At 44.3% G+C, this 21512-nt stretch overlaps 1 protein-coding gene across 4 annotated transcripts in view; it reads left to right on the top strand.

Annotated features, from left to right (window-relative positions):
* VSTM4 (V-set and transmembrane domain containing 4) overlaps positions 1-21512 on the top strand; it is a 102854-nt gene that overhangs the window by 9082 nt on the left and 72260 nt on the right. Inside the window, exon 3 of one of the 4 annotated variants that reach the window (XM_002833604.5) lies at positions 2647-2780. The exons of the other annotated variants lie outside the window; for them this stretch is intronic. Within the exon in view, the coding sequence (XP_002833650.3) occupies positions 2647-2765 (119 nt within the window). The 3' untranslated portion in view covers positions 2766-2780. Of the gene's footprint in view, positions 1-2646; positions 2781-21512 lie in introns of those variants that run through there. 4 annotated transcript variants of the gene reach the window in all.

Genomic DNA, 21512 nt, shown 5'->3' with positions numbered 1-21512 from the left:
GCATTTCTGCAACATCTCAGCTACCAAGTGCCATATTTTGGGGTTGTCATTTTTTTATCACCAATGTTTCTATTCAGGAAGACACCTCTCACAATTTAGTAAAACTTCCTATTGTGCACTAAATTATGCCTTTGATTGCTTTGAAATTGAATTTAGTTTGGCACAAGATCAAGAGGATCACAAAGTACAGCTGATAGTCTCAAATATGAAAAAGGGTCTAATTTTATTGTACACATATAACAAAATACTCAAGTCCTTAGTGATGTTTTGATAAGCCTTTTTAAAGGACAAAACTTAGTTGTGAAAAGTATTTTTAATGTCCTATATGAATAAAGGACATAGAGTAAAATAATTTATATACAGAGTCTTTACAGTAGTGCAATTTTACTTGTCTTTGGAGTTTGCTTGTTGTAATGTTTATAAGTACAGAATGATGTATTAAATAGAATGTGCAATTTTTCTCCTTAAGCAAATTAATTCAAGAAAACCAATGACTATTGGCTTATTATTTTCATACAGAAAACAAGACATCAGATCATCAAGGGCTGGGCCAAGAACCCACTGCAAATACCACTTGGCTGTGAAACACAAGATCTTTTATATATATAAGATATATATATATATATATATATACACACACACACATAAGATACATATATGGTGTGTGCGTGTGAATTGTGTTGTTTTTGGTCTTTGTGTCACAGTGTATTCTGGAGTCACAGATGAAATCTCTTGGCAGTGATGACATTCTGCCAAATAAAACATATAAAAACTTTGCTACCTTCAAGTAAGCAGAGTCATCTAGCTTGTTGGTTAATGTGAATCTCATTTCAGTGAGTGAAGCTGGGTTCAGTCTAGAACATTTGTTTGGGAACTTGCTCCAAAAACATGAGGTAGTTTTTAACACTTCACTGGAAATAAGAATCTCTTTTCCCCCTTCTTCTCTTGCTCCCCCACTTTCCTGCCCTGGTCCTCCAGTTTCTCTTTCTTCCCCTTCTCAGCTCCCCTTCCCTTCACTCCCCGCCTCTTTTCTTCTTCCTCTTTCCTCTCTCTCTGTCTGTCACTCTTTCTCTCTCTGTCTCTCCCTCTCTGTCTCTCCCTCTTTGTCTCTCCCTCTTTCTCTCTTTCTGTCTCTCTCTCTCTGTCTCTTGGTATATCTCTCTCTGTCTCTCCCCCCTCTCTGTCTCTCTCTCTTTCTCTGTCTCTTCCTCCCTCTGTGTCTCTTTGTCTCTCTCTGTCTCTCTGTTTTTGTCTGTCTTTCTATCTCTTTCCCTCTCTGTCTCTCTCTCTCTGTCTGTCTCTCTGTCTCTCCCTCTCTCTCTCTGTCTCTCTCTTTCTCCTTCTGTCTCTCTCTTTGTCTTTTGGTCTCTCTCTGTCTTTCCATCTCTCTCTGTCTCTCTCTCCCTCTGTGTCTCTCTGTCTCTCTCTCTGTGTCTCTGTCTCTCCCTCTCTCTCTCTGTCTCCCTCTGTCACTCTGTGTCTGTCTCTCTCCGTCTGTATCTCTCTGTCTCTCTCTCTGTCTCTCTGTGTCTCTTTCTCCCTCTGTGTCTCTCTGTCTCTCTCCCTCTGTGTCTTTCTGTCACTGTTTCTCTGTCTTTCCTTCTCTCTCTCTGTGTCCCTCTCTCTTTGTATCTCTGTCTCTTTCTCTCTCTGTGTGTGTCTCTGTCCCTCTCTCTCTCTGTGTCTCTCTCTCTCTGTATCTCTCTATCTCTCTGTGTGTCTCTCTCTCTGTATCTCTCTATCTCTCTGTGTCTCTCCACTTCTCTCGCCCACTCCCCTCTGACCTCTCACCTGGAAGTGGTTCTACCCTCTCAGTGGAGCTCAGCCTCCCTTGCCATGTCTGCTCTGTCTCAGTCCCTGGGCAGGGCCATAATTTGCTGATGGAAAGATTCAAAACCTTAGGAAGCAATGACCGTATCTTCTAGAACATTCTATTTAGGCTTCTAGGGGACTGTTCCAAGGCAGTTAAGGAAAAGCAACCCCAAGCAAACGGCCTGAAACCAGGCAGGCTGTTTGGGTTGGAGCGTGTCCGCCCCAGGCCGGGGCTGTGCAGAGCCTTGGCTGCCCGTTCTTCCTGGGCAGGGCCAGGAGAGGCGCATGGCTCCAGCCTCCTAGAGCACCTTTCCCAGTGTCCTGGGCCTTGCTCCTCTCCAATGGCCTTATTTTCCTAAATCTCCACCTCATGTTCATAGTTGTTGTTGTTTTTGAGACAGAGTTTCCTCGCTCTGTCACCCAGGCTGGAGTGCAGTGGTGTGATCTTGGCTCACTGCAACCTTTGCCTCCTGGGTTCAAGCAATTCTCCTGTCTTAGCCTCCTGAGTAGCTGGGATTACAGCCATGCACCACCACAACCAGCTCATTTTTGTATTTTTAGTAGAGGTGGGGTTTCTCCATGTTGGCCAGGCTGATCTTGAACTTGTGACCTCAGGTGATCCACCTACCTTGGCCTCCCAAAGTGCAAGATTACATGTGTGAGCCACCTTAAATGGCAAACAAAAACACAGAACAACAAGGATGAGAAGTTCTGTGGTCCGTACCTTTGGGTTAGAATATCAAACAGGAGCTCTCCGGGGTTTGAGTGCCCCCCAACCCAGGCCCGTGGTCTCTCTTGTCTAACCTGCTCATGTCACCTCCCTCCTTTCAACAGGAGTCTCCAGCCATCCAGTGGAGAGGGGAGCTTTTCTTGGGATTTCCCTTGTAATACTACCCCACTCTTTGCCCTTCACCACAGACTTAATCATGGCCTCCTTCCTGCAGAGTTCTTGATGTGAGATAAAATTGCTTGTCTTTCACGGGAAACTCCCAGAAAGAAAGGCTGGTGCCTGGTCTCTCCTCATTTCCCTGTCATGAGCACCTTGCCCAGCACATGGAGGGTGACTCGCGATGATATATTTAAAAAATAACTCCCAGTTCTGAGAAGAGCCATAGGAGTGTTGGCTCTTATTATCTGTCCTGATTTCCATATGCTGGTTGTTTTCTATTGCAAAAGTAATATAGTGTAATATAGTTCAATTATAGAAAACATGGAAAAATACTGAAAGGGTTTAAAGAAGAAAATAAAAATGACTTACCATATCTCTACCCAACTTAACATTTCAGTGCAAATCCTTCCTGTCATTTTATGCAAATTAAAACTTAAAACCTAATTTCAATCTTACTGTAAAGAGTGTTCTGTGACTGGCTTTTCTGATATTACTAAATAGTGTGCACATTTTCCCTTGTTAAATATGCCTCCAAAACATAATGTTAATGATGGAATAATGTTCCATCATGCAGATGGACCTCAATTTAGCTTCCTACTTATTGTTACTGGACATTTAAAGCTGCTGTAAATCTTTGTCAATAAATCTCCATGAATATCCCTGATCTTAGCATAAAGTCCTGGAAATAAGATTGCCGGGTCCAAAGATCTACCCAATTTAAAAATGGACACAATTTCAAGAAGTGAATTGACCTCTAAAATAGTTTACAAATTTATATTCCCACCAGCATTGAAAATGCCTTTTCCCCATGGATTGGTCTACATAAGAGTATTGGTTAATTTTATGTGTTGACTTGACTAGGCTAAACGATGTCCAGATAGCAGGTAAAACATTATTTCTGGGTGTGTTCGTTCTATTTCTCTGGGATCCCAGACTAATACAATCATATACTTTTTGAGGAGGATGATGATAACAATGAATGCCTGCAACAGTGCCTGGTACACAGTTGATCCTCAATGGATACTTGATGAATGAATAAAATGTTCTTTGTCAAGTGTCATTAGCACCTGTTGCTGTGGATGACTTTGAAGTAGGCATGACTTGGTGGATGTAGTCACCCTCTCTGGGATGCCTTACCTCTCTTTCCCTTGACCTATTCCAATCATACATATTTTTTGGGGTCCCACATCCACCTTTCATCTTCCGTCAATGCCTTCTTTGGGCATGCCAGCCCATGGAGTGCTCTCCCACTGGCAACATGTTGTAGCTTCTGTTTTTAGCACTGTAGACACAACATTATGCGGTCATGCCATTGTTTTTCAAGCTGCTCTGGCACAGGGATGATGTCAAAAATATTATACATAAAAGAGTTGGCCAGGCATGGTGGCTCACGCCTGTAATCCCAGCACTTTGGGAGGCCGAGGTGGGTGGATCACGAAGTCAAGAGTTCAAGACCAGCCTGGCCAACATGGTGAAACCCCATCTCTACAAAAATACAAAAATTAGCTGGGTGTGGTGGCATGCACCTGTAATCCCAGCTACTTGGGAGGCTGAGACGAAAGAATTGCTTAAACCCAGGAGGCAGAGGTTGCAGTGAGCTGAGATCGTGCCATTGCACTCCAGCCTGGGTGACAGAGCGAGACTCCATCTCACAAAAAAAAAAAAAAAAAAGAGTCAAACAATACAAAAACTAAAATGTGCAAATATCTTTCTCCTACCCACTACCTAATATCCCCAGTTCCACTCCCATCCCCAGAGATAATCATTGTCTATAATTTGGTTTAGATCTTTCAAATCTCTTTCCTGTTGACATTCATACACACACACACACACAAACACACACACACACGCAGACACACATGTATTTTAACAATAGTGCATGTATTGCTTTATAAGTTGTTAATGATATTACATGTATTCTTTTGTAACTGGTATTATATAGTGAGATAATACCAAACTGTATCCAATCATTCCCGCAGTGATAGACACTTAGGAATCTTCCAGTGTTTCACCAACATAAACAGTGCTTCAGTGAAATCCTTGTACATCTTTCCACGTATATCTGTTAGTTAGATTCCTGGAAAGGGAATTGCTGGGCCTAAGGCTAAGCATATTTAAAATTTTTGTAGACAGTGCCAAAATGCTATTGCTGAAAAGACTTTACAAATGTATACTCTGACCATCATTGCATGATATTTCCCTGAAGCCTCTTTAACAATCAATATTATTAATCTTTTCCATCATTTATCACAATAATGGGAAAAATATTTCATTGTTGTTTTAATTTTGATTATTATATTCAATACAATACAGTGCAATTTAATTTCTGTTTTTGTATTCAATTATTAGCAAGGTTGAACATGGTTATTCATGGTTCATTTATTTATTCTGTGAATTGCCTGGCCATAACCTTAATAATTGGGTTGCTGTCTTTTTTATATATGTGTACGTGTGTGTAGATCTGATCATTAATTTTTTAGCTGTTACATATGGTATAAAATTTTATTCCTGTTTGTTACTTTTCTTTCCACGTTGTTTATGTTTTCTTTTACCGTATAGATATTTCACATTTCCGGATATTTATGTAGTCAAATTTGATATTTTTTCCTTTGTGGCATTCTTTTCTAGTGGAATTTTTTATTGAAGTGTAATTTACATTCAATACATTGTACGTGGTACGTTGGTTTTGTATCAAATCTTGGAAAGGATTCCCTGCCCCAAGCTTATAAAAGTGTTTTCCATATTTTTCTTTAATATTTTTAGATGATTAAAAGAAAGCTTTACTCCTTTATTTCTTTGGAATCTGTTTTTTTATATAAGGTATATAGTAGCTAATTTATTTTTTCTTTACAAAAGGCTAAAATGTTATCCCTACATTGTCTGTTGAAGAGGTATTTTTCTAGCTTGAAATGTCGCATTTTTCATAAGCTAAATCCCTATATTTAAATGAAAACTTCGTACACTTCACCAATATAGCACTATTCTAATTATTATAGAATAGGGCAAATATCCTCATTATTTTTTAAATTGTCTTAGCTATTCTTATATATTTAGTTTTTCTTTAAGATGATCTTGAGGATCAACTTACCCCATTTTGTAAAAATTACATTGGGGTTTGATTGCGATTTCATTGGCTTCTTAGGTTACTTTGTTATGGGCATATTCTTCTAAGACATCTTTATGATTTTAAATGTTCCTATCCAGGAACTTGTTCTATTCCTTCATGTAGTCAGGGTTTTTTTTTTAAATGTCTTTCAGTACAATTTTTTTTCACATGACTCTCGAACATTTTTATTGTATTTACTTCTAGGTATTTTATAATTGTAATTAGGATATACCGTCTCCTGCTATGCAGACACATATAGTGAAGCTTTTAAATTGGTATTGCTGGTATATAGAAAGTTTGACTTTTGTTGAGTTATATTTGGCAACATAATGAGTTAACTTTTTATTTCAGATGTGGTGTTTCTCAGTTGCATTTCAATAGTATCTATGAATTAGTATCTCATTATTTTTCTAACCATATTGCGTTGGCCAGTACTAGCTGTACCCTTTCTGTATGACACTACTGTGAGTTTTAACCTACTATTTCGGTTTTTATCTTGACCACATCTTCTATCTAGCCCATATAGCTACTCTTAGAGACTGTCAGTTGCCTTATTAAAAGCCAGCTTTGAGGCAACCATGGCTTTTTCATGATCCTTACTGGTTAACCTATCACAAAAACAACTGGGATTGCCCTGATAATATCTCTTAGGCATCTTTCCTTTTCTTTTTCCTTTTCCTTCCTTTTTCTTTTTCTTTTTCTTTTTCATGGAGTCTGGCTCTGTCTCCCAGACTGGAGTGCAGTGGCACGATCTTGGCTCACTGCCACTTCCTCCTCCTGGGTTCAAGCGATTCTCCTGCCTCAGCCTCTCAAGTAGCTGCGATTACAGGCACCAGCCACCACCCAGCTAATTTTTGTATTTTTAGTAGAGACGGGGTTTCGCCATGTTGGCCAGGTTGGTCTCGAACTCGTGACCTCAGATGGTCCGCCTGCCTCGGCCTCCCAAAGTGTTGTGATTACAGGCATGAGCCACCGTGCGTGGCCTTCTTTTTTAATTTCTTAAAACCCTCATTTAAAAATCCATTCCAGAAACCTGTCAGAGATAGATGAAAAGTCCACTAACTTATAGTTTTTATAACTTATTTGTCTCTCTCTCTTTTTTTTTTTTTTGAGCAAAACACTTGCATGCCTCTAGCCATGTGACTTCTTTTCCATTTTCCAGGTTTTCTTGCTTTTCCTTAACTGGAGTTTTTTCTGACCTGTGAATGGTCATCACTTAAGAAAGGTGAGGGGGTTCTTCTCTGAGGAGGGAAGGGATGGGAATGTGGTGAGGGAGCCCACTGGCTGCAGAAGGTCATTACTGGGAATACTCATCTGTCGGGATATTGAATAGAGTAAACCTGTAGATATTACTGGGGTGCTACAGCCATACTGTCATGAATGCTGATTAAAATCTCTCAGCTTGGGGATTGAAATTGTTTATCCATATTACAGTGGAGTCAAGTCTGTGATCACAACACGAGTCCATATCACTTAGACTTTGACTTACTTCTCTGAGTGGGAAAGAAAGGGGTGGAGGCACAGGGGTGCTGGGGGATTGCCTACAACCTGCAGCCTGTGGCATTCACGCTGCACCCCTAAGATGGTTGCCCCTGATGAAGTCCAGCCCGTGAGTCGCGTGCTTGCAAGATGCTTTATGAATGTCATACAAAATAAAAAATCAGAAGGAAAAATCCCAAGGCCAATCCAAATAACCAGCCCACCCTAATATTTGCAGTGGTCTCTGCTTTACTTTGCTGTATGTATTTTTCATTTTACCCAAAATCTGGGTATGTCCTCGAGTATTCATGTATGGTGATAAAAAAAATAAGTACAAATTGTTTGAAAAAATATACACGAATAAGTGAACTCCTGGAGGGACTTCTGAAAGAGTTTGGCTAAGATGTACACACTGTATTAATTTTGAGCAGGGCATAAGCTACCTTTATGTTTTGTTGTGCAAATTGTTAAAATATGGTAGAGAATTGGGGATTTTGAAGCGTCGGGAAGGATTAAATTGGGGTTTATCTGCAAACCAGGTATGTGGAAGATCTGAGGGTGGTGCTCCCGGGTGCACCAAGGGTTGTTGGTGTCGTCATGGGGCACAAAATGATACAACAGAAATGAAGAATGAAAGGGACAGAATCTCTGGAGAACAGTGGAGCCATGCCTGGCTTTTTCACAGAATCTCATGCCAGATGAACTTGTTGATGTCGTTTTTATTACCCAATGGTAAAAGGAAAGGCAAAGAAAAAGACGCAGTTTCTCCAATTGCCTGTGCCATGTGACGATTTCACTGGGTGAGAAATCCTGCTTAGAGAGAAAATGGATTGAAAAGTCCTAAGTGACACATGGCATCGGAAACCCCTGGAGAGGTTTCTAGTGGAAATTATGAGGGTCAATGTTAGGTTTGATTTCCTTTGATTGTTTTATCAATGACATTGAAAAAGAAGCCCACATCACCCTAATGAACTTTCTAGAAAATGCAAAATTGGGAAATATTCTTAACGTCAGCGAGAAATCACACATAATAAAAATGATTCCAGAGCGGTAAGAAATATAGGCAGGAAATAACAAAATGAAATTCAATTTGAAAAACAGCACAGCAATACATGTGGGGAAAACAAATCTCAAGCATTGCTGGATGCTGCTGGGAGGCTCTCTCTGCGAAAGGATTCGGAGTGATAATAGCAGCGAATCAGCCGTGCATTTGCAACGTGAGACTGCATCTCAACAGCTGGTGTTGTTTCCATCCACATACAAATCGACCCGGAGCCCCTGAGAAGGAGGTGATTGTGTAGTAGGTACTACACTGGTGAGACCCTAACTGGGACTACACAGTCAGCTTTGGGAACCTCATTTCCAGACAGATAGATTTAAGCTAGAGAAGAGAGGCAAATGTGGTGAGGAAATGAGCAACCGCCTTCAGAGATAGGATCCATTCTATCGAGGAAGGTTTGCTCGGCTCAGTGAAGAAATAGCACCAGAAAATAGTATTGATGATGTCCATCAGTGCTAGGTGGATTCATTTATCCCTTCACTCAGTGTGCATGTTATCAAACACCTACTGCGTGCCAGGCTATTGCAATAATGGAGACCCAGAAACACATGGGTGGATCTGCCTATAGGGGTGGCAGACACACAAACACATGGGGTTTTGCAGTGTGAGTGCAGGGGACAGGATGCACACAGGGCATTGTGGGAACACACCAGAGGGTCCCTTAAGAGCTGAGGGAGAGGGCAATGTTGGAGATGACCTTGGTGGTTTACGTGGGGGCGGCATGGATGTCCAGAGGGACAGGCACTGCAGCTCATGCCAGGGCTTTGGGGACTCTGCATTAGGCCTGGAAGCTTATGAAGCATTCTAAGCCTCTTGAATGTTGGCTCCCTGGTGCATGGGTCTGGGGGGAATCAGATTAGAGGAGGAGGAGGAAGTGGGGTCTTCTGTAGTTGCACGAGCTTGAAATGATGGAGGACTAACTTTGGCAGTAGGAATGGGGAGACATTAAGAGGTCAGATGTGAAGTTTTTACTGATGGACTGGATGTGAATGATGAAGAGAGCTTTGGGATGACACCCAGGGGTCTAACTCCGTAAATATGTGTAGCAGCTTTTCACGCATTCATCACGAGCAGGCCAGATGCAGGTGTAGCCTCACTGCAGGTGAGACGTGATGAAGTGGAGTGCACAATAATGCCCTGCCCAGCCCCAAGGCTGGTGAGGAAGGCCGAGGCCTGAGGGCTGTGTGCCCAGCACTGTGGGGGCATAGCAAGGCTGAAGGGGGTGGCACAAGGAAAACGGGATGAGAATTGAGGGAGCATGAGCAGGGGGGTTGGGATGATTTCAACAGGGAGGTGCACTGCTCAGCCATGTCTCCCTCTCTCCAAGGGGTGGCTTATTTACATTGAGAGTGTCCAGGGCATACTGAATTGGAACTTGTTTCATACCTGGCAGGCATCATAGCCTAGTGTTGGGATTCCCAAATGCTCTTGGTTCTTGATGCCCTTAGGCCAGAGAACAAAACAAAAACAAGAACACAGGCAAACAAACAAAGACCAGTTAATAGTTTTGCTGAAGTAGTTGAGTCACAATTTTAGGTAAGTATTGAGATGCAGACAACTTGTTCTTGTCCTCTTCAGGGTAAACTCCAAGGTCACCTTTGAAATGAGATGACAATTTCATATTTTAGGGGGCCAAAATGTCTCATGTAAGTGAAAAATAATATATAGCTAGTTATGGTAAATATCTTTTCAAATAATGATACTTCCTGAAGAAAAGCAATTTGCTTTGCCCTGTGTTGCACAGACTGTGTCCGCCCATGTCTGTCCTGCACGCTCAGTGCTGCCGGGCCATGTGCTGAGCCTCAGACTTGCCCTTGATAACTTCAGCTGCTGTCTTCCTGTTTCTCGCATGTCTAGGGCCTGATTGCCCCTCTACGCACCCTTGACCCTTTGTCCCCAAGTCTAAGACATTGCGGTTTGTGTTCTATCCTTTTTTTTTTTTTTTTTTAACCTTCCTTTGCTCCCCAAGCTTTGGGAGTCTCCCCACCTTTGTGCCTCCTCCATTGTGCTTGACATACCATCACCTCTAGACTTTTCTCCCTAAGGGACGGATCTGGCTTGGTGCCTCCGGAAGCACAGATTCTGTAGACTTGCTCAGCAGGAGGAGGCCCCCGGTGGGCATGGGGCAGGGCGAACCCTTAAGCTTGCTTGCTTCTTCAGGTGCTGCCTGGAGAGATTCCAAGATGAAGCATAAGTGGCCAAGGGGCTCCTGGTGAAAGATGGGCCCCAGCTGAAGCCCTGAGTGCCACGTATCCTAAGGTTCCCGTGGAAAGCGTTGAGACAGGTTTGCAGGGCCATAGCCTGAGTGCACTTCATGGGCCTTCACCCCAGGGAGCGTGTGCTGCTCGTGTTCACAGGAGTGATGTAGTCATTAGCCTCCCTAAGAGGCTCCTCCTCTTAGGGAGGCCACAGCTTTGATCCCCAAGACCTCAAAAAACATGATCTTTAGCCGGGCACGGTGGCGCATGCCTGTAATCCCAGAACTTTGGGAGGTTGAGGTGGGTGGATCACAAGGTCAGGAGTTCAAGACCAGCCTGGCTAACATGGTGAAACCCCATCTCTACTAAAAATATAAAAATTAGCTGGGCATGGTGGCGGGCGACTGTAATCCCAGCTACTTGGGAGGCTGAGGCAGGAGAATCACTTAGACCTGGGAGGCGGAAGTTGCAGTGAGCCGAGATCGTGCCATTGCACTCCAGCCTGGGCAACAAGAGCAAAACTCCGTCTCAAAACACACACACACACACACACACACACACACACACAAACATGGTCTTCAATGGTTTTTCAACCCAATCCTACAACCCACAGATTCAGAAGCAGTCTAACCTTCTGAGCCAAAATAGATCTTCCTGCTTTTAGATGGAGTGGTCTTTATCAGCAGTGAAAATGCTAATAATAGAAGCAATTTGCGAGGGATGTCTCCTGCAGTTTAATTGCAATTCACTCTAAACCCAAATAGTGTATTTTAACAAGCCAAATTGTTATTTGACTTAACATTATGTAAGTAAGGTTTAAATGTGGAGAGTGGACAAAGCAAATGGATAAAACTGTTTGTCACCCTAAAAGCATTTGGGGGCAAAGATGAAATTATGATTTCTCATCTGACTGTTTAACCCCAAAATGTGAGAGGAAATTTAATGATTAGATCTGAAGTTACTACCACAGGGAACTGATACTTCAAGTTTTAGTGGAAGAAATTAACGAAATAATTCCTTTTTCTCGGGAGACATGGAACAGATAATTAGGAATGAGATTTACTAAACATTTAGGGTTTCTGCTTAATTAAGCAAACACACATCATGGTGTTTAAAGTGTCAACAGGTCCAGACACTCAAAGGGATCAAATTGACAACCAGAGTGTAATTTAAACACCACTTTAAACAATTCTTCATCGTACCTACCCTCATTCCAACTGCCACGGTCTTGGAAGAGTTTAGATTAAAAACTTAATCTCACAAACATGCATGAAGCCCCAGTTTATGAGCCTGTCATCACTGTGCCTTGCCCAAAGAGAGGTACAGATGGAGATGTTTGATGCCTGCCCTCCTGGGGCCCCAGCCTCATAATGTAGGGGAGAAGCCATGGTGTAGATATGGTTATAGATTTAATAGACATTATGGAGGTAGCAAACAGAAAGAGTGTGAAAGGGCCAGACGAGGGGGTGAGGCTGACATGGGAGTAAGGGAGATGAGGACACATTGCTGGACCATGGGAGAAGGTCACATGGAGGATGTGGGACTTCGCTTGGGGCACAGGAGAGCCTCAGCAGACAGCCGTGGGCCGTGCTGTTTCAGTTGGGGTGACAGCCTGCTCAAAAGTGTTGCAAGAGGCCAGAGAGGCATGCAAAAGTAACTCAATGGACTTAGATGCATGTTTGCAATTGGTGGGGGACAGGGGTGGGCAGCAACAAGAGAAATGGTTGGAAGGATGGACCCGGCCAGGGACCTTGGTAGCAAGGACCCTGCCAGGGCCTTCTGAAATGCACCCTCACATGTTATGTCGTGCATGTGCACAGAAGGGGCCCAATGATGACTTTTTAGATGGAGGAGTGAATGAGTGATCCAAACTCTTTTTCTCTGGAGACATGGCAGAGAAAATGGCAACTAGGAGTGGAAGGTAGTAGCAGGTGGATATATAGCCCTATCCTGGACTTGTGTGTGTAAAGGACCAGTGACCAAACCCTAGGTTTCAGTATTTCCTAGCTTCTCACTGGGGACATAAAGATAGCCTTTGTGTTCTGTAGCTCCTTCACTTTCAGAATGTGGACTTCTTTTCTGACCACCTTGCCATGGGAAGTCTATTTCATTTTTTTTGTTTGCCCTTTTGCTTGGTTTGCTGGAATTTGTCTTGGACTGAATGTGGTAGGAAAGGGCAGCATACACTAGACAAAGCTGGAATTTCATTGTTTCTCATCGGCTGCTGCCTGCAGGTCACTCAGAGGTCCTACTGACATATGTGGCTTTATTCGAGCCCCAGGGGAGACTGCCTTTGACCTAAGTCTTGGAGAGGCAAGGGAGAAAGGAAGCAATAGGCCAACGCCTGAGAGCAGGAACAGAGAAGGTCTCTGTGTCTCCCTGGGGCTGCAGTTGCACGCCCCCCACCCCCTGCCCCTGAGAATGTTGATCCAGTTATAAACAGTAAGGACACAGCTACATTTTAAGAGCTGTTTCCTTGGGAACCATCCCATCCATCCTTGAATAAGAAGGGAGAGTGAACTGAATACATTGAATTTGAATTTGGGACAAAGGTGTTGGCTCATCTTTGTTTTACTTAAGGATCTTTTCTTCTGCATACTTCACATCACCATCCTCTTCCAGCCCCTTTACATTTTCCTCTCCTATTAACCTGTGTAAGATGCTGCCTGAGGGACCTGGAGCAGGGTGGTACTTGCTCTCTCCTGGTGCAAATTAGCAAGGCCTACTTGCCAGGGATCAGGATCCTTAACTTCTGCCGCTTCCTTTCAACTTGAGGGAACTTAAGAATCATCTTCTGTTTAAGAAGAATCACCTTCTGGTTAGGAATCATCTTTGGACTTTCTGCTTCCATTCTGTAGGAAACTAAACTCCCAGAGGCCATAAAATAAATCATGACAGACACAAAGCCTGCAACTCCAAGGTCAGAACTTTGTGGAGAAGTTAGCCTCTGCAGCCAGGTGTGCTGGTGCATCCCCACTGCTTCTGAGGCTCCAGGGAAAGGACTGTTGCTGGGCAGGGTGGGACCCCCTGACCCTGGCCCCTCTCCTACCCTTCCGGAAAGTAACAATGTCATAGTCCTGGTAAGGTGGACTTACCCCACCGTATCACGTTCATTTCATTCATTCATTAAGAGTAACTATGACGACCGGGCGCGGCGGCTCACGCCTCTAATCCCAGCACTTTGGGAGGCCGAGGCGGGCGGATCGCGAGGTCACGAGATCAAGACTATCCTGGCTAACATGGTGAAACCCCGTCTCTACTAAAAATACAAAAACTTAGCTGGGCGTTATGGCGGGCACCTGTAGTCCCAGCTACTTGGGAGGCTGAGGCAGGAGGACGGCGTGAACCCGGGAAGAGGAGCTTGCAGCGAACCTAGATCGTGCCACTGCACTCTAGCCTGGGCGACAGAGCGTGACTCCATCTCAAAAAAAAAAAAAGAGTAACTATGACTTGAACTATGGGCCAAGAAGGATTCTAGAAAGTGAAGAAAACAGACATAGACAATGAACAAGGTAGAATAAGGCATGCTCTGGCGCACAGTGATGGATTTAAAGCCACACATTCCATAAAGAGAGGAAAGGTGTGAAACATTAGATCACCACTGGAGGAAGGCTTCAATTCAAATTGTCTCCAATTTCCAAGACAGGCAGTTGACCCCTTGGGAAGACACATCCATCCTTACACGTTCTGCTCTTTTAAAAATAATTGTTTCTTGAAAGCTGTGTTCTGCACATCATTTTCTACATTGAGACATGCTATTTAAAGGTGCGCTTTCAGGGTCCTTTTGAAACGGGAAAAGTTCCCTTGTCCCCCTACCAGTGCATGCGATAGGAGTGTGGCTGGCTTCTTTGGTGCCCCGCTGCTCAAACCTTTAGAGAAGCATACAGATGGGCAGGAGCTGTGGGGCTGCGACCCCACGGCAGTGTCCAGGGGTGAATGTTTATAGCTCCTGAAGCCCCAGTGGGCGTGTGTTATGGGGTGCTCTCTTATTTTGCTAACTATAGGCTGCTTGTAGCTCAATTAGACCCTCCACCTTATCTCAAGGACAGGGAGCTTTCTGTATCCCGAGTTCGTGCCTTGGTGTACTGGAAGAATCAGATCACATGTGCGCTTGGAGAATATTTTATTCTCCAAGTTTTATTGAGTGCAAGTAGCTCCCAGTCGATGGGGGAGGCAGAAGGGAGACGGTTTTCCCCTGGAGTTGGGCTGCTGCGTGGCCCCAGCTCTCTTCTGATTGCCTCGGCCAAACTCCGCCTGGTGCCTGGTCCCACTGGTTGATGTCCTGCCTGCATACCAGTGCCTGTCTGTGTGCTCTTCTGCCGGCATGCTCCGCTCCATGTTCTCTGGACTACCAAGCCGCTTGCGTCTTCTTCCGGTGACGTGCTCCTCCCGATGTCTGACTGCGTCTGTCTCTGCCTTGCTAGGTTCTCAACTTTTTATAGGCCCAGGATGGGGGCGTGGCAGGCCAGAGTGGTCTTGGGAAATGCAACATTTGGGCGGGAAATGCCTGTCCTCACCTAGGTCCGTGGAGGTGGAGCCCTTGCTAGGGACCGCGCCCTCCTCTACCCAGCACGCCCCTCCCCCATTTCCGTATTATTCAAAGGGACCATGCTCTTCCCTTCCCAGCACTCCCGTATCACTTTGTAGATAACACTTCTGTGGCAGGGTCACTCCTTATCCTTATTACTCTTGTTTTCCCTGGATTAAATAGAAGAGGCATTGGTTTAGTTTTGAGTTCTAAACCCTCTCCTGGATTGGACAGGACACTGAGGCCCAGGGCCTGGTTTCTCACAGCAGGGCTCTCCTCTCCCACATCTCCTTGTACTCAGTTCCCATGTTTCTTCTAGGAGTGCACATGACAGAGACTCTCCAAGTAGGGTTCTCGGGCCTGGAGCCTCAGAATTTCCTGAGAGGTGAACTCCCTCGTCAGGCAGAGTCCCAAACCCTCTCAGAAACTCAGGGGCAATGCCTGGGAGTCTTCATTTTAATAAGAGCCCAGCTGATTCTTCTGCACAGTAAAGTTTAAAAATATGGCTTTAGAGCACTAATGAAGGCAGCACCTGCTAAGATCAAGATCTGTAGAGTCTGGGAGAAGGCTTCAGCTAGCCTGGCCAGGGTAGGCACAGAAAGGGAAGGCATGTCTCTTGAGCCCAGCTGCCCACTTTCCCTGCATCCTGGCTCCTGCTCCCTGCTGCCTCCTTCTTCCCCTTGGCCCGCTGGGGCCCCACCACTTTCCTCTCCATCGAATCCTGCATTCTGGAAGGCTTTCCGTGTCAGAAATGTGCACCTGACTTTGGATATAGCCTAGAGTTGCAATTTAAGCTTTGTCAATTGTAAGATTCTCTGTTAAAGGAATTAGGGGCGCCAGTGGGAGAGAATTTCAGGAGAAATGGAGCCTTTCCAGGACCTCTTGGAATTTTTGGCCATCGCTTCTGTGGGTGAGTGAGGTCAGTCTAGACAAAGCATGTCAGCGTCCTTGGTGAATGGGGGACCCTGAAAGAACCAGAGGCCCCTTGGCACCCAGAGGGCATTGTCACAGGGTCTTGGTGTGAACTCACCTCTGAAACATGCCCTCCCCAGGGAAGTTGGCAGGGTGTTCTTTCCAAGGCAGGAATTAGGGCTGTCGGTTTTCACACCTCCCTGAGTGATGGTTTCCCCCCAGGTCCCATCAAAGGGGAATTGACTGAAGCTCTTTCTTTCCAGCCTGCTTCCTCTAGACATGAGGTTGATAGAATCGGTTTGTCTCAGTACCTCTGGGCTGCATTCTTCCAGACTGTTTGATCCTGCGGCCACTTTCTTCAACAGAGGGGCAGTGACATGATGGATTTCACAACTTGTCCCTTATTAGATTTCATACTATTCTGTGCTCCTGGGGAGGCCCCAGAGTGGCCTGTAGCTCTGTCATCTGGGCCACTGCCTCCCCAGAAACTCTCATGGGCTCTGCCCATTGGGTGCTAGGGTCCCAAGGCAATGACAAAGCAGTCAGTAGGTCAGCTGACAATTTAGCTTCTGAGCAGTCATCACCCCTTCCTCCACTGTGAGACCTGAACCATCAGACAGAAATAAAAACCCACTTTAGTTCCGATACAGCTGTACTGAGATAGGTGGCTTGGCACTGAGATCAAATTGGGCTTCCTTCTGCTTCCCTGAACAGTTGTCCTGCCTGTTCCCCTCTCCCCACCCCCCACTCCAGCATGGAGACTACAGGCCTGTGCACTGTGGGAGGAGGAGGTCAGGGTCCTTGCACTGCCCTTGTCATGGTCTCCCAGGACACAGGATGGATGGGAGATGAGTGTGTGCAGGAGTGGTCACAGGTGGGGCTCTGTGAGAGGCAGGGTTGGTGTCACTCCCAGCAGCTGGGGTGATGAGACTGTCCCAAGGGGCCCCACAGCATTTGCCCCCATGCCAGCTATTTGCTGGGAGACCAGTCTCAGAGAACAGGGCAGGACACAGTCTACTTGGAAGAAGTTCTTTACCACATTCCTATCACCCAGAGGGGAGCTGTGGTCAGAAGCTCACCTGGATCAGGAGCTTTTCCTTGTTCACCAGGGGTGAGGGAGGTGGTGAATGCAGATGAGAGGGCAGAGAAGGGCAACATCATTCCAGTCCTGCTCCTTCCTGAGAAGGGATGGAAGTCCCATTTCTCCTCCCTATCATGAAAACCTGAGCACAGAGCAGCAGAGTCCACCATCAGGACCCTATAGGACCACTGTCTGGCTCACCAGCTGACTGTCATGCGCTTGCTTTCCTCTTTGGGGGATTAGGCTGGGCACTCCTTTAATCACGAGCAGCTGTCAGGAGGGCAGGACCTCCATTCCTTTGAGTTGGTGCGTAGGAAGAGTCAGCAAAATTGGTACAAGAGGCTGTTGTCATCTTCTTTCCAATTGTCTGGAAGTCCAGCTGGATCCCAAGGTGAGCCCAGTACGGCAGAATGGGATGGATTGATTGACTCTTGCTTAAGGCTCCAGCCTTCTAATTGCTGAACTCATTGGAAACTGTTACAAAAATGCTCTTCCATCAGGAGATTTGCATTTTATTTCCACAAGTCTTTGAGCAACATTAGTAATCTGTGGTTGGAACATTTGCCACTTGTTCCTTAGTCCTGCAAAATTTTTTCTCAAAGCATTCCATCCTCTTCAAGCCCGTCTACCCTGCTGGGGCCTCTTCCACTCTGCACTTGAAGGTTGACCAAGGTGAATTTATATTAGCTGCTCACAGCTGTGCTGAGGAGAGCAGCATGTTTGTGGAGTCAGGAGACCTGCTGATTGTCCACTACACAGCCCTTGCTGTTGGCCTGGCTGCATCCCACAGCTCTGTTTCCTTATAGTCTGTGGACTCAGACCCCTGGCTTGACAATATATCAAATTCACTTTGAGATAGCACAGGATTAGCAGCTGCAACAAGATACTTATGGGAGAACCTTGGGAAAATTCCCAAAGCTCTGGCAGGGTCCATGTAAAAATTTTTCTTTCTTGTAGAAACAAGTAAGATTAGGACTGGTGTTTCTAATCATCAGATGCCAAAGTTGCTGCACCGTCCTGTGAAATATCTGCACTGCCGGGGAGTGAGGAGCATCCAGTGATTCCTTGTGTAGGATTAGTTTAGAATCCCAGTTTGTTAGCTCTTTCAACACATGTGTCCATAAATAGATTAGGGAGAGCTCGTTGCTTTCTATCCTAAATAAGGGAAAGGGAACTGTAATTGGATTAAATCAAGGACCCACAATTTCTGACCCTGAAAGTTGCATAAAAAATGACCCGAAGGCACCTGTTGGTTAGAATGGCAGCAGCTCATTCAAGCTGTAGAGATTTAGACACAAAGACAGAGAACACTTTCTTGTTGGCCACTTGGACAATTGAAGAGTCACCCCCTGAGGCAAAGGACTGACAACAAAGGGCCATTCTGAGGTTGGCAGGGGTGGAGTTTAGAGCAGTGAATAAAACAGGTGAAAGTCCCTGTACTTAGACAGCTAGTGTGGATATGGGCTCAGTAGGTCTCAGGCACTGTTCTGAGCACTTCACACACATGAACCCCTTTAACCCCTACATCTACTCTGACATGGGCATTTCTCATCATCCCTATTTTACAAATGGGTAAAATAAGGCACGGGAAAATTAAGTGACTTATCCAAGGACATAAAACTAGCAAGTGGCAATTGAGTCTTTCAACCCTGTGAACATGTGTGTGCCAAATTTTAAAAGGCATACATTTCACCCAGGGGATCTGGGCTTGAAAACACATTCTGATTCAGTAGATCCGGCATGGGGCCTGCCATTCTGCATTTCTGAGGAGCTGCCGAGTGACACTGACATTGCTGGCCCATGGACCACATGTGGGGTGGTAAGGGTCCAGACCATGATGGGCATCCTTGGCCTCCTGGAAACCAAGCTCCTTGGAGATATATGTGTATTGTTCATCTCCGTGTTGTCTTCATCAGGACCTTCTTATCCTTATCTTGGCTTGATTAGCTGAAGCCATGGAAACCCAGCCAAGCTTTTTCAGGAGAGGAGTGGGCACAGTTTAAGGGTGCAAAACTCATGGAATGCAAGGAGAGTAAATACAACACGCCAGGCCTTGTGGGGCCCAGAGTGCCATCAAGCTTCGGTCTCTCATCTTCCCTCTGCTGTGCAGGTTCTAGCCTCTGCTCCATTCTGCTCACTTGTTTTCCAACCTTGCCACCCACAAAATCCACTGGCTCTTTCAATCTCAGGGCTCACAATAACCACATGCACTCTGTTTCTTATTTTAAGTGCTTGAAGGGGGAATCTGGCAGTCGGTAGATTACAGGGGCTATGGGTATTGAGCAGGTCGAGGAGGTTGGGTGTGATGGACAAATTGTCTGATGTATCTTAGATCACATGCAAGGTCAGATATTCACTAAGAGCTCCTTCCTGGAGGTCCAGGTTGCTTCCTTTGGGAGGAAGTCAGAAAGAAATAATAATTCATATATTTTACCAAGCACCTATCAACTGCCAGGCAACGTGCCCAGTGATAGGAATACAGAGGTAGAAGATATAGCCACCACTTTTTAAATAATTTAAGTTCTAATGGCAAAGGAGTTCTATGATTAAGGCAACCTCTCAGCAGAGCAAAGCCCTCCTCCTGAGAACAATTAGGAAAACTGAAAATAAAATCTATCAGCACTTCTGCTTTCTGATTCACATATCTACATTTCATAAATATGTTTGTATTATATAATTACGTAGTTATATATGTGCATATATATCCAACTATCTTAATTGTTCTCTGAAGGACTAGATAGGTAGTTAGATCACAGAGAAAAGCAGCAAAGTGAGCCCAATTGCTGGAGACGTTTAACTCTAAGAAACTCACTCATACTTAAGCAGTGCTAGTTGAGAGAAGCTATGGAGAAAGTGACAACCAGGATGTTTAGGAGGTGAGTGAGTTTTTGGCAATTCTTAACTCTAAGAAACTCACTCATACTTAAGCAGCGCTAGTTGACAGAAAGTGACAACCAGGATGTTTAGGAGGTGAGTTAGTTTTTGGCAGTTCTAACACTGAGATAAAAATTGGGAGGTTGCGGTAAATACCCCAGAATTTTTACTGGGGAACCCTGAAGGACCGAATGAACCATGAGTAAGGGCAAACCAGAAATAGACCAGATTCTATAAAAACTGAAAGCCTCTCAACAGTTCAAACCCTGATTGGATTAAAGTGACCATCCCCCTACTCTAACTTCCTATCAGGGAACCAAAATTTTATCTAGAGCCACCACAATTTTCTATATACAATGTCTGGCATTCAATTAGAAAAAAGTTATCAGGCATTCCAACAGACAAGATCTAAAGCAAAAACAGATAATAGAAAGGAGTCTATGGGAAGTGCAAATATGAAAGTTTATCAGGCATAGTCATTAAAATAATATGATTGATATGGTTACAGAATTAGATGACAAGCTAGAGAAATTCATTAGAGAACTGAGATATCTATAAAAGAATTAAACAAATAATATAGAACTGAATAAAAATAATAAATGCAATTAAGAACTTAATAGAAGGGTTGTACAGAAGGTTAAACACAGATGAAGAGAAAATTAATGATTTGGAAGATATATCAATAGGAAATGTCCAGTGCAAGGCCCAGAGAGACAAAAGGAAGGAAAATTCAGAATTGAGATCATGACAATAATAATACAAAAGTTTGTGGGAGAGGCAGTAAATCGAATTTAAGTTCTAAGCCATCTTTGCCATATTTCTTGTCTCTTGTATTGATTCTATCTCCATTCAATTCTGGTCCTAGATTCTCTTGTCTAGAGCTCTTTGTTGTGATAACCCCTGAGCACATGTAGCTGTGTAAATTAATTAAACTTAAATAAAAGTAAAAATTCAATTATTTGGTAAGACTGGCTGCATTTAAAGTATTCAGTAGCCACATGTGTCCAGTGGCTGCTGTATTAGACAGTGCAGATATAGAATGTTTCAATAACTTCAGAAAGTTCTATTGAACAATAATCTCATTCCCTGATATTTTACATTTTTCATCAGTCTGTTTTCTAGATCTTTACCTATGATGATGTTACCCCTGTACATGGAACCTTTCCATAGGTCCAGACTCCTTTAATGTGATATTCAAAGTTTCACACAGTGTAACTCTATTCTCTTTCCCTGCCTGTTGAAAGCAGGCAAAGTGAATTCAGTGATCTACCATTACCTGAAAGAAGACAAAATGTTCTCACAATTAGATGCCTGTGGCTCTGTAGGTCTCTCTTGCATGGAGAATGGTGCTCAGAGTACTAACCTTGAGTCATCTGATGACTTCAGGTTCCTCTATCCAGGAATACTGGGACAAGTACACTACATTTTAGAAAGACTTCCACTAAAATGGTAAAATAAATTGTGTATTAATTATTGGGTTTCCCACTGGGAACTTCTTATTCTTCAAGTCTATGGGGCAAGTGGGGCTGTTACTGAACCGCATCCTGAGCTTGCCATTTACTGGCTTTTAAAC

The sequence above is a fragment of the Pongo abelii genome, chromosome 8, assembly GCF_028885655.2.
Source record: "Pongo abelii isolate AG06213 chromosome 8, NHGRI_mPonAbe1-v2.0_pri, whole genome shotgun sequence".
Taxonomy (NCBI): domain Eukaryota; kingdom Metazoa; phylum Chordata; class Mammalia; order Primates; family Hominidae; genus Pongo; species Pongo abelii.
Note: the sequence above shows the minus strand (reverse complement) of the source record. Positions and strands in the feature narration are given on the sequence as shown.